The sequence below is a fragment of the Sabethes cyaneus genome, chromosome 1 (assembly GCF_943734655.1).
Source record: "Sabethes cyaneus chromosome 1, idSabCyanKW18_F2, whole genome shotgun sequence".
Classification (NCBI taxonomy): Eukaryota; Metazoa; Arthropoda; class Insecta; order Diptera; family Culicidae; genus Sabethes; species Sabethes cyaneus.
The window spans coordinates 122040812-122058986 of NC_071353.1; the positions used below are offsets into that span (position 1 = coordinate 122040812).

The 18175-nt window shown below is 40.4% G+C and overlaps 1 protein-coding gene across 1 annotated transcript in view; it reads right to left on the reverse strand.

Moving 5' to 3' along the window:
- The window catches only part of LOC128732573 (E3 ubiquitin-protein ligase Ubr3), a 111186-nt gene that overhangs the window by 35631 nt on the left and 57380 nt on the right, over positions 1-18175 (reverse strand). Inside the window, exons 3-5 of the mRNA XM_053825847.1 lie at positions 1630-2372; positions 1342-1570; positions 1096-1275 (exon numbers count right to left, since the gene is read on the reverse strand). Coding sequence (XP_053681822.1) covers positions 1096-1275; positions 1342-1570; positions 1630-2372 — 1152 coding nt within the window. The remainder of the gene's footprint in view (positions 1-1095; positions 1276-1341; positions 1571-1629; positions 2373-18175) is intronic.

Genomic DNA, 18175 nt, shown 5'->3' on the forward strand with positions numbered 1-18175 from the left:
CGTAAATGCAGTTCCCACGCATCATTTGTTCGTTGACTTCAAAGCCGCATATGATACCATCGACCGGAAAGAGCTAGAGAAAATCATGCACGAGAACAGCTTCCCCAAGCTCCTCAAACTGGTTAAATCTACGATGGATGGTACACAGTGCTGTGTTCGGATTTCGGGTGGATTGTCAAGTTCATTCGAATCACACAGAGAGCTTCGACAAGGTGATGATCTTTCATGCCTGCTGTTCAATATAGCGCTACAAGGTGTTATGAACCGACATCAACACGCGGGGCACGATAACATGGATATTATCGGCAGAACATCTGTGGCAGTGGCTAAACAGTACACCAGACTAAAACGCGAAGCAGAAAAGATTGAGTTAAAGGTAAATACATCTAAAACAAAGTACATGCTGGCCAGTGAAACCGAGGCCTGACGACGCCGCATGGGCAGTAGTATATTGATCGACGGCGATGAGTTTGAGGTAGTCGATGAATTTGTCTACCTTGGCTCACTGGTAACGGCGGACAATCATACCAGCCGTGAGATTCGGAGGCGTATTATCAGCGGAAGTCGTGCTTACTATGGGCTTCACAAGCAATTGCGGTCGAGCAGACTAAGTCGCCGCACAAAGTGTATACAAGACGCTTATTAGACCGGTTGTTCTCTACGGGCATGAAACATGGACAATGCTCGAGGAGAACCTGCGAGTGCTCGGAGTTTTCGAACGACGAGTGCTAAGAACGATCTTCGGCGGTGTACAGGAGAACGGAGTATGGAGGCGGAGGATGAACCATGAACTCGCACAGCTCTATGGCGAACCCAGTATCCAAAAGGTGTCTAAAGCCAGACGGATACGACGGGCAGAGCATGTTGCAATAATGCCGGACAACTACCCTGCAAGGATGGCGTTCGCCTCAAATCCGGTAGGAACAAGACGACCAGGAGCGCAAGGAGCAAGATGGTTAGACCAGGTGGAACAAGCTCTGGTGGAAAGTACTCGGTATCTGAGGAACTGGAGAGCGGTAGCCCTCAACTGAGTTACATATAAAATTTTTTGAGGGGTTTTGATAATCTGACCCCAAATGATAATAGATTACTTACCTTGCAGCATCGACAGAAACTGAAACCACATATCAATCAAATTATCGTCTTTGAGAAATACCAGAGCGACTGATTCGTGGGACAGAACGTTATTAAAATCGGATGCCAGTGGCCAGTAGCAGTGGTCCTTCATAACGCGTTTGGCACAATCGACCACAAAGTGAAAATTTTTGTCCGGATCTAAAAGAAAATTGGTACAGTAAGTTAAAATGCAACTTAATTAGCAAAAAAAAAAAGTGAACCTACCGTGCAGTGTATTCGGTGTTAGAATTTTCGACATCATCTGTCGCATACTGATGATCATTACATGCAGAAGACTGAGCTCTTCAACCATCTTCAGGGCAAGGCTTTCATTGGAGAAAAGCTGAACACTCATATGGACCACCCGATTGCTAAGTGTGTCTGGATCGTTGGACATTTCCAATACGCTCGGTATTCGACAGTAATGCATAACGAATGTTCGCGTTAGATGTTCCTGTAACAAATTTTATAGTTATTTCTCTACACATGGCGAATGGTGTTTCAAAACCCTACCTTATAATCTTGGTCGGGAAGCATGTTTAGTAGGAAGCAAACAATGTTTTGTGGAAACTCGTACTTGAATGTCCAGAATATAAACTCCTGCAGCAGAGTTTTATGGACAATGGTTTCCCCAAGCGCCGGCAAGTGGCGATATTCGTCGGGGGGCTCCGGCGAAGGGAACGATTGTACTGCATCTTCATATTTAGCCTTGCTCTGTTTCAAGAGATCCCCGTACTGGTTGAAAGCGAAAGGTGGATCTACCAGCTTTCGATAGGTATCCTCGTCAATCAGCGCTTTGGTCATTACCCTCCGCATCAGTTCACCCATGTTGTTGAACTCCATCAGCATACTGCAGTAGTCGTCGCAGTACTTTGCCGTCCGGCTATATACAGCAGAGTTATGTATTTTAGCGCTATGATTGCGGAAGTGTAACAATAACCGCAATAGCAGGCGAGGCATCATTGCTTCTGCTACCACCATCAGATCGTCCGGCACCGGTGCCTTGTGCTGTCGGTGGTTAATCCCGTGATCGCTGCAGAAACCGTCGGCCTTCATTACCGAAGTGTCCCCACAGTCACAGGCTCCACCGGCTAACGAAAGGAACATGTTGAAATCGTGATCGGTATGGTTGCCTCGTTTGAAGCAATCCCGGCAGATGGACATACAGGGCGAGATTCCACAGGTCCGGCACCGGTAGGCAACCACGTGCGGAATCCACACCAGACCGCACTTAGCATGGTTGTCGTAGCCGCGCACTGCAAAATCGGGAAGAGAGAGAAAAAAAAAGAACAAAGGGAGAGCCAATTAGTCTCAAGGATTAGCGCTAATTTTCAGCTGATGTGATTATCTATTATATAGTTATGGCTCTCAGTGCTGCCGGCGGCCAGCGAAGTCGAACGCAACTGCATGCCACTTATTATGGTGGAAAATTATAATTGTTACACTTTATAGGCACACAGGGCTCGGCAGGCAGGCAGCAGCTGGTTGGCCTTTTCGTTGCTTCCTCCTGTACTGTTTTTTTCTCCAACCAGTCATATGTATAGTGGTTATATTCGCAAGATGAACAGGTTGGAGAATAGGAAATAATATCATAAACAAAACGTCACGTGATGATGAAAATATATAAAATAAATATAGGACATTCAAATATGCTGAATCGAGAGGACATAAAATATAAAATGTAAAGATCATCAGATAAAACTGCTGTGCTGCTGTATGTTGCTGAACTTAAATGGATGGGAATAGATAAACGTCATAAGAGACAACGTAATTTGCAATATTATGGATTATGGATTGAAAGTTCCGTAAAAGAAACCAACCAACGGGGAAAGAAGCGAATGAGTAGTTATTACATATTTAGTATATTTTCAGGGTGAGCTTTTCCGACAGATAACTCATTAACATACGCTCTGTAACAGTTCAATGACACATAAATATTGCATTGTTGTACCATTCATTGGTTAGTTGTCGAAATCATAACGATAACGAGCATTCATCCATCGTGAAATTCCCACTGTTGCTGTTCTCGTCACTGGGAAGTTTTACCCTGCCCTTTCACACTCAACCAACTTTGCGCCGTCCAGCCAGCCAGACTACCAATTATTTCTATCGCTGATATCAGAAATTGTCTTAATTGGTATTTGGCTCTGAAGGACGATTTTTTTTCGATGCCAAAGAAAAACAGTGACCGCTGGCGATGGACAAGTTATATGATTAATTCCATATTAATTCTTCAAAATTAGGCATTATTTGTGTACAAAAAAATGGTTTAAGAGTGTCCCACATTAAATTGCATCATGGAAAAAAACGTTGTAGAAAATTACCCATTTGGTATTTTGTTTTGAAAATTTGGGTAGAAGTATTTTAGAGTGTATTCCTTACACTGTATTTGTATCGCTGTCAGCTTTTCGAAAATTGAAAAAAATGACGTCACCTGAAAAGCAACGTCACGAATTGTTTTTGCGCAATTTGGAAAATCCTCAATTCTATCCCAAGCCCCTACCTAGCGTCTCCACGTGGCCATACCCGGTAATGCTCTATTGAGTAGCCAAGCTAGGAGGTGCGATACTGGGTGGTTTCCGGCTGCCTGATCTCAAAATCGAGGTTTTGGGCAGACGGCGGAGCCACACGACCTTGTTAATAGGTAAGCATAAAATAAGTTATTTTAATTATTTTTTTCGTTTTAGCTTATGAAGTACCTCCTCCTATATAAAGCTTTGGCCAATACGAGTGTTAATACTGCACATGGGTATTGGATACCAGAAGAAAAAATAAATTAATTATTAGAAGCACTTATGGAAACTAGAAGGACGCAACTCTATTCCATTCGAAAGACTGCTGATGAGATTGTTCTATTTTTATCCATATATACCACATTTCATAAATAAACTAGAATGGGGAAGAGGGAGGGACCATCAGAGCACTTGTTTGAAGCGGTGGGCCTAGGGAGAGTGAAACAGTCAACTTTCTAGGGTTAATCTTGGCCCGACTAACAACACATCGTGGATAATGCGCGGGTCCTTCTCCCTACCTGCTGGAGTCATTCTGCATTAAGGCGGTTTATTCAACGATTGACTCAAGCTACTCAGCTCTTGGAAGGAGATTCTCTAAATCCCTGGTACGTGTAAGTGATGTTGCTTATCGACCAATTCCCTTTTGGCCCTTCATACAAGAGTTGAGAAGCATGACCAATCGTTGAATATCTTCAACTCTTTTTGACATGATAGACTCATTGCTATGAAAATCCTCAATTCTCTCATCGGGACATCGGCAAACAACTCGGACTCGGTGAGTCGTGCGATTAAACGTTACTACGAGACTGAGCATCGAACGGAAGGAGAAATGCGGCCAGAATGGATGATCTATTAGTGGTTAGGGTCAAAACGTGTCGTGAAAGCGTTTAAGCGTAATCCCAGGTCGGTCAGGGATGTGCCCAAAAAGTTGAATCCGTCCAAGTCTTTCGTTCAGAGACCCAAGGACCGAGAGGGACAGCATACGTACAAAGTGCAGAAGGCTCCAAATCGTGACGAACGGCAAAATACAGTGGGAAAGTCATGGACCCGGAAACTGTACACCTAAATGCTGACAAAGCCTCTTTGTCTCATCATGGATGATACAGAATCTTATGAGTGGAGTTAAGCGTAAGGTGCTAGCATACGGTTATGGTATTGAAGTTGAATGAAATAAATATGACAAAAGCTTACTTATATTTTATTGTCTGAAAGTTTGAGAAGGATCGGTCAATTAGGTAATTTACTGCAGCGTTTCTTCCGTGGTGCAATTTGAAGTGGGACACCCTTTATTGCGTCAACCTGAAGGATGTGATTCCTATAAGGAAATCAGGTTTGTACAAGCTGACCGCTTCGATACGAAACCGTGTTCATTTTACTATACAACAAGGCTTTGCTTAGGGATTAAAACTTTTGGACTGATCCATGATCTATAGATCCAATCGTTTCAATCATTATTTCGTTTTCAATATTGATATATTGGTATGATGGCATGATGCAAAAATTGTAACATACGTCATATTTTCTTAGCAAACGTACTGCTATAAATGACTTAAATTAGACATAACGTTTGACAATTATTCAGTAGTGTGCACTTGCACAGTACTGCTCTTCTTTATTGGAGAGACAGGATTTCGATTAATTCATGACTTCACCAAAAACCCGTTTGAACTGGTTCTTTATTGGAAAATTTTAGACTGCATTTTTTTATTCAGATGCTACTTTCTAAGTTTTTACTAGTTTTTACAGTACTAGTGACCCTATTATTCATCAGTAAGATGAAAAATCGTCAAAAAGTAATTTCCTCGTTTTTAAGTGGTGACAATTATGAGATAATTGATTCAAATATCAAGGTATTACTAGAAATGATTGAGATTTTTTGGAAAAAATAATAACAAAAATAACTTTTGTCTTCTTCGAGTGATTCAATGGAAACGCGTATGTAATTGCTGTTCCTTCAGCTCCCATAAACATGTGGTTAGTGGAATTGATACTGAAAAATATAATGGTCTGGAAAAAATCCAGAAATTAAAAGAATTTGGTTGTGAATCATCGGAGATCCAACCGCAGACTATCTCAGACTAAACGCAAAATGATTTTTCAAAACGAAACCAATGTCAAATTAATTTGTTGCCTTTCGTAAAACTTTCAGTAAGGCCATTACAACTATTTTATAAAGTTTTTGTCCTTCCGGTGTTCGGCCACTGAAGGGGGGGCAGCGAAAAAACACAAAGTGAATCGAGCAAAAATAAACATGAGTTTTACGCATTTTTATTTAAAGTTTAAACGTGAAAACCGAATCTATTCTTGCTTATAATAAGTTATTATTTTCCATGCAAAAATCTACTAAAAAGACAAAATGGAAGGAAAATTTTTTTGGACGATTTTCGGAAATTCCATTGTTCGAATTTCCATTTCTGTTTCGTGCTAGAAGCATTAACTCAACTCGTACACTCATTTTTCGAGTTTTTCAGACTGTAGAGCCCACAGACAATTGGTTTAAAAAAAAGTTGAAAAGTTATCCTTATCCTACAAATTATTTTTTTGCCCCCCGATTTTTCAAGCCAATTTCCAAAGGAGGGGGGCGGGAGCGACAAAAACTTTAAAAATAATTTGCAATGGCCTAATCTATCCGTACAAAAAATAACCGATTAAAAAAGGAAATTTCATCTGATCAGTTACTTCAATTTGGTTAACTCGAAAATGACGATGGCGCACATAAGTATGGGTGGGTACTTACTTTGACCCACAATAGCACGATCCAAGTTCATTCGATAATTCCACTCATCTGTACGTACATATCTCTTCGCACATACATATGTATCTACTGTTGTTTCAGCTGGTCGTGGTGGTGGCGCGGTCAATCTGCGGCATAATTGCGTTTGCGCTGCCCGCTATACTGAACTCGAATGGAAATTTACTAGCAGGTACTGAGACTCGGACACCAACAAGTAAACGAAACGAATTCAGAACGCATCGTCGTCATTGTTTACGACAGATGACTTAACATAGCCAAAAGGAATGATGCTCGATCGGAAACAGACCCCTACTGCCAGGACGAGGTGCTGGAATGGCGAATCAAGCTGCATATTAATGTTCGTTTAATCAATAACGTTGACACTATCTTATAATAGTTGATGTATGGCGCTTGTTTTTGGCAGTTCACGCCGGCGTATTTTTCGCTATGTACTGTTTACCGGCTTGAGCCGCCGTCACGCGTCCGCGATGTCAATGAACTCTTCTTCCGCGTGTCGAATGAGCAACAAACTGAAACTCTCTTGCTGTGTGGCTCTTTCTCTCTTTTTCGGTTGATTGCATACGTGAGTTGGCTACAGTGCGTGTGGTGCGTGATCTAGACTTTACGCCAGCGAGAATCTAGACTTTTCCGTCGTCTCGACTAAAGCTGGGATTTGGGTCTTTACCACGCCCATATGAAGAAATAGTTACTGAGCCACGTGAACGAAAGACGAGTTCTGGAGATCAAGCTTCTTAGGTTCAATGACTCGGACCCGACGGTTATTGTTGACTGCCTCGCAATCAGCCGCACCAGCTAGCGATGAACTAGGGCACGGTAAAGACGTGCGGGAGGTTCTGGGTGGAAACTGGTTCTGGTACGGATTATGATGAGACTCACGGAGGCTACTGCACTTGGTGGATTTCAGGTGGGCACATTCGGTTGCCCCGTACATGTTCACTTTGATGCGCAAGGTTTTGGCGAACAAGTTGAAAGGCTTCTTTGTAGGTTTAATTTTGTTTTGTTTCGATTACGTGAACAATTTGCTGGAGTTCGTGTTTAAAAGTAATCGCTGTATTACCTGACTATCATTAAGTTAAATCTCGTGTGTTGCTTTAAAACGAAGTGGAAAAAAACGAGTCGAAATACCAACCAACGCAGAGATCGCTCAAGTTCATGGAACCGAACGACCTTGGCAGTGATGGCTTTCGAACGATCCTCGCATCATGTCCACCACAGTGAAAGTATGTCGTCATTCCAGTTACAGAGATTGTGACGAACAAACTCGCGCAAATAATGAAACCAAATCCAATGGACACTTTCACCATCATCCAGCGCGGTTTGCGGAACTTAAAGAAAATGCGTATGGAAATCATATATAACCACTATTTTATGACAATTTAATGTTTCAACATTGTTTCCTCTTGTTCCTCAAAGGAGAAAAAAGGTAATAATAAGTTATGGATGTGATGTCCGAGCTTAGATATTAGTTCAGATAATATTGGCATTAAAAGAGTGAAACGACTTGTTCAGTATCATTTTCAGCAGCTTTTGAGCATTAAAGTTCAATGGATCCTGCATTCAATGCATGTTTATGACCAGTTAATTACAATTCAAGGCAACATACAAAATACTAACATGACTTCAAATAGTCTCAATCCGGAAATACTTTGTATGCATTGCACTGCACTCTGGTTATATAATTGGTTATAATTGGTTATATTATCAAACAAAATAATCTTTTTTCTTTTTCTTTTTTATCATTACCCATTAATTTATTTAATTTTAGAATAGCCGTTTCAACGTTCTCAATCCCTAACTAGCTCGTTGTCGGCCGCCTGGCTAATTTTAGAAGTTAAATTGTATTGAGCCATATCAAAAAATTTCTCGAAAAAAACCTGCCTTGACCTTGGTGTAATTTTCGACAGGGACGTTCCACAACGGACCAACCGTTCACCTGACGACAGCTCCTAGACCAATTTCAAGAGTTCCTTTTGCAGGCTCAGACGCACAATCTATTTATAGACTTCAAAGCAGCGTACGATTCAATAAAGTGAGCGAAAGCAATATTCAGCAGTGAATCCGATAGATGCCGGCGACTCCGAGGTAGACCTCGCGCACCCGTTGGATGTGCGTTCTCGACGCGGATGCTCGAACTGCGCGTCTTAAACGGTTAGAGAATAGCAATCTAAGAACTACGAATGAGGACACACTTTCGGAATTCAGCAAAACAAACATTTTAAGGTGGTTACCATTTTATCATATAGGGGAACATTTTTTGATAGGTCTGCTATTTTATATTGCAAAAAAAACTTTTACTACAAACACAATCAAGGAATTTCAAATTTCATATCCCACTCTATTAGTTTCGTTCCACTATACAAATGAGCTACAGTTGGATTTCGAATTTAGCATGGTTCGATTTTGGCATGCCTCGATTTTGGCAACAAAAGTATTCGTTTTTGGCAACACAAGATATTTCACTTCCAAAAATATGCTTAAATATCAATCAGTTTCCGCATACACGCTTTAAATGACGAAAAAATGATGCCCAGAGTATGTTCATGAAAAAAAGTTATGTGGTTTCGAACAATAATTTTTTTTATTGCCGTTGGACTACGTCTCACCGCAGGGCATCAATAACTTATTTTTACCGTACGGATAGCTCTTGTTGGACTTTTTAAACATAAAATGGTTGCAATCGTTGATTAATGATATTTAGTCAACGTCTAAAGCATTTACATTAAATTTTTTCATATCGAAAAAGGGTTACGATTTTGGCAACATAGGCGACACGTATTTGTTGCCAAATTCGAAATCTTACTGTATATCAAAAAATTCTACAACATTAAAATTTTGAACATAATACATGTTAGTGGTAATAATTAAGTAATCAGACCGAGAACAGTTGTAACGTCTGTGCTGTGGAAGAAAATGACTTCAAAGAATTCAGCCAAATTTTTAAAAAACTATAATAGCCTGCGTCAAAAATATAATGAAACATCATAAATAATGTTTAATTTTTTGGTGTAAATATATGGTATCTCTTTTATAACACCTAAAAGATTTTATTAATTAAATACCATATAGAATCACTATATACCTTTTATACTTCTGTATGATGGGATTTGATTCATTATGATTCCGAAAAAGCTTCTTCGGGAAATGTAGCGTATGAACATTATGACTTCAACGTGTATTTTTTATCTATTGAGGTATCGTCCGGGTGTTTTCAGTAATAAATATGACTCAATATTTTTCAGATTTAAAAGTTAAGAAATGAGACAACTCCAAACATAAACAAAACGAAAATAGGAAACAAATGTAATGACACAATTATGATTTAATAGTCACCAAATTTAATGTAATGTGCCCTTAAATAAAAAAAAATGCAAATAATACTTTAGGAAAAAAGGCATTGAAATGCGATAATTTATCCAACATACCGAAGGGCAATAAATGACTATAATCTTAGAGGCGGATAACTATTGTCAATAAAATTTTAATATCAGTAGTTAGATTACAGACGAGAATTAATTTTGTTTGAAGCAGTGTGCTTAGAGAGAGTAAAGTGGCCAACTTCCCAAATTTAACCCTGGACCAGTTAACATCACAATGAGGATAATTAGCGGGCTTTTCTCCCCACCTATTGAGGACATTCTGTATTGGAACTCAACAATTGATCGCGTAGTCCGTCCGTCTGAAATACAACCTCAAAAATTTCAACCAATTTTCAAAGTATTGAATCAGTAACAGTTGTACAATGAGAATGTCATGCAACTCCCAAGAACCATCCAATTGGTTCTTTGCGTAGTTTGACTGGTTTAACCAATCACGGAGTGCAACTTAAGCAAAGCTAAGCTAATCCAACGAAAACACTTGAAGCACTCTGCGATTGCTTTTAGCCAACAATAAATTATAATCGATTATCAACACGGTCGAGAGATGGGTTAAGGCCAGTGTAAATTGTATCTGTTTGGTGTCCGGCTTCATACAGAGTCGCATCATAACTGGGATTAAATTAAACTCTTGTATCGGACAGTTGCAACAATAGTTCAATACGGGCATATAGTTACTTCAGGGTTTTTGGAAATATACTGGAAAAGCGCAAATTCAGATTGAATTTTAAATGCAAAAGAAGGAACAGCAAGGAACTAAAAATTAGCGCGAACGCTTATTTTTAATCAAAACGTAGACTACGAAAAAACAAAAGTAAACTAGTGTAAGCGACTGTTTTAAACTTAGTGAAAGATATTATTTTATGAAAAACTATGAAACTAAGTATTATTTCATAAAGATATTGCTACATATTTCTTTCCATTACAACTTCCAGGTACATAAAAACATGTATCCTATATCCCGGAATGCATTTTAAGCTTTTGTATTATTCATTTTCAATGACTTTTAGGACTACTCAGAAAAGTTAATAGTTCGGAAAAGTTAATCGACCGATTCACCAATCGATTAACTTTTCCGAGAGTCTACTGTAATCGCTATTGAGTGAGCAATATGCTTATTATATTTTATGCGTGGTTGTGCGTATTGGGGTTCACCCTTCCTTCACAGCTTGATATACTTTACCCACTTATTCCTCGCTACCAGTACTATCCCATATTATAGCCGTCCCTGGCGAGGACTCATTCGTATCTCTGACCAGTACACTTAACTATGGAGGGACATTTGCACTGTCAAGAGGCTTCAGAGGGCATGAAGAAAGGGTAAATAAGGGGAAAATGATTCTACTAAGATTCGACCCCACAACCACTCGATTGTCAAAGCAGACTCGATAACCTTGCGCCTACGGAGCTCCCTGCCTAGGTTTACTGACTAGTAGGAATTATCCCTTAGTTGAGTCCAAACGAGCTGCAGCAAGTAAGGACAGCATGTACCGAATATTTGTGCAAGTTTAACACTAGATATACCAGCATTTTAAACATACCTATTTATACCAAAACCAGTCAAAATGACTGGTGGATAAGAATCGGTTGGTGAACGACTGAATAATGTGTAACACAGACCCCATACTGATCCTTAGCCTCTTATCCAGCAACTTGTAACTCCACCTCCTCGTGGTAGGGTAACCAACCTGTTTTGGACCTCATCTGCAGCCGTACATAATTTGGACACTTTCACTTGAGTTTGCTGTAAGTGTCAAAATTATGTACAGCTACAGATGGTGTCCAAAATAGATTGATTACCTTACTAGCCGGAATACGAGCAACCTTAGCGGAGATGTGGTAACCAACCCTGGTGAAAACTAAGGTTGTATACCGACAGCCAAGAAGGCATTGTCTTGTCTCGGCACTATACGATGGCAGCCCCATCATGAGACTCGGTAGCATAGCCCTAGTAAGGCAAGCTTTTTATATCTAAAATATTACGAAAAATCAAGAAAATTTAACTCGGAACATGTAGCATGGACAAAGGCAATAAAACAAGGATTTGGAATGGATGCTTCCTACCTGGAACTGTAAATCCCTAAATTTCGTGGCTGACGACAGGGCGTTGCTCGTTCAGTTACAACCGCAAAAGTTCGGCATAGTGGCACTACAGGAGATCTGTCGCAAAGGCGGGAAGGTGTGGGGGATCCGTGGAGGCAAGGTTCAATTTTGCCTGAACGGTGGAACAACCAACGAGCTGGGAACGGGCTTCGTAGTGATGGGCAGAATGCAGGATCGCGAGACGATGTGTGTGTTGAGGATAATAGGCCATTTCTTCAACTACACCATCATAAACGTGCACTGGCCACACGAAGGTAGACCCAACGACGAGAAGAAAGCGTACTATGTCCAACTAGAGGCAACTGACGATTGCTGTTGGCCACGAGATATCATCGTCATCAGGGACATGAACACTCAGATCGACAGGGAAGAAATGTATAGTGATAACTGTCAGCGATGCATCAAGTTTGCAGCTTCCCGAAGCCTGGGAATCAGAAACACATTCTTTGCCCGCAAAGATCTACAAAACCGCCTGGAGATCACCTGACCAACTAAAATTGAATCTAATCGACCATATTCTCATCCAAGGCCGGGTTTTCTCGACAATCACCAACGTACACTCCCTACGGGGTACGGATATCGACTCAGATCATTACCATAGCAGCAGTACACGTGCGCTCAAAATTATCGACGGTATATATCTCGCGACAAAGCCACCCTCCTCAGTTAAATATTCGGTAATTAGACAACCCGCAAGGTGCTGAGAACTATGCGCGCATACTACGTGCCTTTCTCTGTGGCCAGGTGCTTCGACCCTCGAAGATAGATGGAGCAGGATACGTTCGGCCATCAGTGAGGCCGCAAAACGCCGGACGGGGAGCGAGAACCACTATTTCAGGCTACTGAGATGTGCAAGTTCTTTGAGAAGGTGAACCAATCTCGTAAAGGATACACAACGAAGCCTGGCATGTGTAGGAACGAGGAGGGAAACCTGGCCACAAACGAGCGCGAGGTGGGTGGTGAGTGGAAGCAGCTCTTTGATAGGGATCTCAATTGCGATATAGCAAAAGGAAATGGAGCAAAAGTCAACGTAGGAGAGCCTATAGGCGCTTCGACTTCCGATCTCAAAGAGATCCCGCGAGAAATCGGTCAGTTGAAGAATAGAACAGCTGAAAAGGACCGACTATCGACGAAACTCTACAAAAATGGCCAAGTACCATTAAGAACGGCACTTCACTGAATAATTTCATGCTTCGGTCTTACCCGTTCTCCCGAAATGCTACATTTCTTTATAGAATCATGCCGCAGTCATTTTGACTGGTGCTGGTATAAGTGGCAAGCACAAAAGTTATATTTGTTACTAATATATATAAAGCAACATTAAGTTCATAAAATGTATTCTCCACTTATAGCTACAAAAGTCATAACATCGTTTTTGAAAGAAAATGTTATATGTTGTAGAAATTTCAAACTGAAATTGCACGACCAGTCAAAATGACTAGTCTGGTATATCTAGGGTTAAGGCCGTGAATATTTTCGGCTGAATATGACATTCGTCCATTGCATTGCATTCTAATTCTTCGCATCACCTTCACGTTAATTTAACGAAATTCACTATTAACACATGGCACAACACGTTCTTACAAACATTAATAGTGTTAATAATGTCATCAGTTCTTACGTTAGTGCAAAAAGTGAAATTAGGGGCCATTCAGATACCACGTGGACACAAAATGCCAATTTTTAACACCCCCCTCCCCCTCCGTGGACAAGCGTGGACATCGACTCAACCCTCACCTCCCTCCATTGTTTGTCCACGAGGACATTTTTTTTTCTTATGTGAAATTCTATACTCAATTCTGTTTTCATTTGCGTTATTCTGTAATTTAAAAAAATTAAGAAAAAAGCTTACGTAAAAGCAAGCTAAACTAGGCATGTTATCTAGATCTAGTTCTTCTATCCATGCTAATCTTGTCCACTGCAAATAAATGATGGACTACAGGAAAGCATGTTCCAGCTTGACCTTCGCTTGAAGATTCGTCTGCTTCAACCCCTGTCCAACCAGAGTACCTTAGCTTGGTCGCTGACTATAACACATCACAAGACCTCTCCGTTGTGGTTCAAGAAATTTTAAGAAGTTATTTTTCAAATACGCTGTCAATGGATTTTCTTTTTCGTGGCGAGGTGCATTTGATTGTAAGGCAAAGTACAATACACGTAGTGACCTAATTTTAATTAATTCAAAAGGCACAAATTGAAATTCTATTTATTGCAAAAAATGTCGCTTGTCCACGTGGACATTTTCTATACCCCCTCCCCCCCTTCCGTGGACAAGTGTGGACATTCACGTACCCCCCACCCCCCTCTAAGTTGTCCACGTGGTATATGGATGGCCCCTAACTCAATGTCTTTACATTCAACTATAAATCATCTGGAATAATAGTGTTAAGCAAAATAAATTCTTCATTTTTCTGATCAAGTGCCGATTCGCACTTTTAGCCCACTAGCGGGGCAAAAGTGCGAATACCGCAGGGCAAAAGTGCGAAGCTCGAATCCACGAAATTAGCACAGCAGTAGCTAGCAAAACCATATTATCTTCAATCTGCGGTATGTTTCGGTAAGAAATATTCTCAATTTGCACCTTTCCTATTTTGCGCGCGCTGGAGTATTGCAGCCTCCGTCAGATCGAAACTTTACCAAACGTTTGTTTTTTGTTTCATCAGCGGAAAGACATTGTTTTCCTTCGGCCAACATCTGTAGAGCACACAGTTTCCTGCAAATCTTCTATTTCTAGTATCTGTAATATAGTGCCTAAAACTGTATATAATTAACTATACATTTTTGCCCCGTCCATGAATCGCACTTTTGCCCCGTCCGTTAATCGCTATTTTACCCCGCTAGGTGCTTGACGGGGTTTAATTAAATTATGGAAAAGCGAAATATATTTTGTAAATTCTTTTCACCGTATTTTCAAAACAGATATGTGAGTAATGTAAAACGTTGCTACAAATTTTCCACAAATAGGAATATCCTCCTGTTGGTGTCGTATTTGCCGTACAAAGAAAAATTACATCAAAACCGCCCACAACCAAAACCTAAACAACCAAAGTTTACGTTAGATCCAAGCTGTCAAAGTAATCACCCATCCATGCCAATGTAGTCAATCTACTCGGAATCCGCACCGATAAATCATTGAATCGCACTTTTACCCCCATCGCACTTTTGCCCCTCCTTACTCTAATATTTTTGTGAGCAGAAGATCACAATACTTCGTGAATTCTTCAGTATGGTTGATTAAACCGAACAAATCTATGATTGCTAATAAAGGGTCCTTCCTGCTACTACTTTTTTGGCAAGGCGAATAGGATGGATTGAACTAAAACTTTGTTAAAACGACTCAGAATGTTGATGAAGTTAACGCACTAAAATTCAGAATTGTTCAATAAAAAAAAAATTGGTAAAATGAGACCAAAATTGACTCATCAAAAGTGAACGAAATTGGTCAAATGTTTAACTCAAAGTCTGCATTTGTACAATTTAAGGGCATTCTAAGTAGTTTTAACCAAGTTTTAACTAATTCAACCCAATTTATAGGTAAACACGTTAAGGAGAATAGTGTAATAGATAATATTATTATATCGTTATGTGTTTATGTTATACAGTAATGACCCGATTTTGTCACCCACATGATGAATTTAGGGGTGACAAAAACGGGACAGTGACAAAATCGGCTATTTTTAAAAGTTTTATTTTTCTGCAGATAACTTAGAACGAACTGATATATTTCATTCCGATCACTTTTAAGACATTTCGCACTTCCTTCTACCTCTCTGGACATTTGTCACCTGTTCACAGTATAGGTCCCACAGGTATGAAAACACGCGTTTTATAATTGCGCCGAAATGGTTGATTATACTGGTTAGCTATGTTCAGAGAAATTTCACAGCGTAAAAAGCTCTTTCTTATGGTATGAACGATTCTTTGATTAACCACCCTAAAAGTAAAATAGAAAATATATTTTTCAAGCAGTAAGAAATAGAGCAAAACAATGTTCTACAAATTTTTTGAGAAGATTATTATAAGGAACTTTGTCAAAGAAAGTGACCTTCTAGCTATTTTAGTTGTGGAGATAAGAAACAACTTTTGTGGAAACTCCACGATAATCAACTTGTTGAACACAGTTCTTTTCACAGTGTTTTAACACATTTGACATGTTTGAAAATGATTTTCAAGCTAAGCTTTTGATAAATCCAAAGCGTGACAAAATCGGGTAAAAAACGTGACAAAATCGGGATAAAAACGTGACAAAATCGGGGGTGACAAAATCAGGGAATGACAAATTCGGGTTACCACTGTATGTTTAACCAAAACTAAAACAAGCCCAATTCAAAGCGTCTATAATTGGTATAGTTATTTCATAACATTTACGACAGTACCTGACCAGCGACTTTTAATTAGAAACGAATACCCCTCCTGTCGAGACATCAAAAACAACATTAAATGCAATATTGCGATAATATCGTCGTGCAAAAAAAGCTCGAGAAAACAAACAGACCCACTCGGCGATTACGCTTTCAGCTGTCGTCGTTGTGGTTACCTCTCCTCTAGTATGTATGTACTTTCAGGCAGCATATCATATCGTTTTCCCTTCTACGTGATGTCTGCGCGCGGTTAGATCGCGTTGGTGTGTTGGTGGTTGTGCCAACACATCGAGACGATGACGAAAACACTGATACGAGCAAAGACCCGGTGAGTTGATCGTGACTGCTGCAGGAGGCGCATATAAGGAAACATCGCTCGAGCGCGCGCGCGCTCACGGAACGCCTCGATTCGTAACTTTCTTTCTGGTGTTCCGGAGTATGTTGTCGTAGAAGTCACTGGTTCATTGACATTGAAAGTATTTTATTATGGCATACCTTATAGCTTCTTTTCGCTGCAGATCAGATGATAGGCACGTTGTTGTTGTTATTGTTGTTTTCGAGTGAACGTCAGTGTGTGCGTGTTTGCGAGTACATATAATCTTACAGGTGATCTTTTTATGACTACCTGATCGCAGGTGATATTGAACTTGAGAAGTGCTGCGCAGTTCGATCTTGTTTGAACCGGTACGATTGAATAAACAGATATATCAATGTTGCGAAATAGTTTGCCTGATATTATAAATTATACAATGTTCACAGTTGAAGATCAGTGACCGACCTGGATCGGCAACCGGAACCTGGTAGCCATGATTGATGACTGGGAAGAAGAAGTAGGCACGAGCCTTCACGTTGCGACCGTCAAGACGACCTTGAAGTCGTTAATGTGACTGTTCCGTTCCAACTGCTCTGTGGTTCTCACTTGCTTCTCGTTTCGCAAAAAGCTTACGAGGGTGGTAAAACGAATTGCGAAACTCCACTGGGTGGAATCACATAAACAAGAGGTAAGTGTACCTACCAGTGCGCTTGTTCGTAGGGTTGGTATGCGACTAGCCATGGAGATGTGCGTGCCTTCAGGGGTCAGGGAACTCTGCAGAAACCGTTGTAACCGGATGCATTGATCGGAAAGGGCTTACGCAATACGAAGAAAATTACCGTAGGGGAAACGAGCACGTGCATTTTATTATGTTCTACATTCTATAAGGTATGACATAAGTGAAACTTAGGAAGAGAGAAGGTCAACTTCAACACATAAATTAAAATCGATAAAATGGTTATAAATTTTATAATTTGATAAAGCCAGTAGAGGCTAATATCAGGTCAATGCTAATATCGGATTAGCCATCACTAAAAGGATTACGACCCACGTGCTACGTGCAAACTCTGAACCTACGCATCCATTATCGCGAGCTCGGACCTACCGAACTGTGAACGGATCAGGAAATAGCCTCCGTTTAAAGAGCTGTCAGATGACACTTAACAGGTGGGTGTCGCTTTGGTACCTTCTTAGCCGTGTTTATACACATTTATTCAAAATAATAGTGATAAACGTTTTACGGGTTGTTGATCAAAGTGAAGAGTCACTACTAAATCATTGTTGTTGTTTTTGTTGTTGCTGTTGTAACCGATCTGTTTCGCTTCTGCACGATTGTCTCCACTCGACGACCCCCGGCCGTGACAACGCCTACAATTTGTACTGCGGGTAATTCAACTAACGTGATTCGAATGTGAGCAAGTTTCCTATTGACTTGACGGTTGACAATGAACCGAAAAAGTAACAGGGCGTTGAGGTGGGATAATTATATCATAAATCATCCGTCCGACCCATTGAGGAAGCGAGTCATCGCGTGACAGTTTCTGGATATTATTTTTTTCTGTTAGATTATAGTCACTTTAACAGCTTATGTCATTCGTGACTACTGCGGGGTTGGGATTTGAACCCGGTTCCTCGACGTG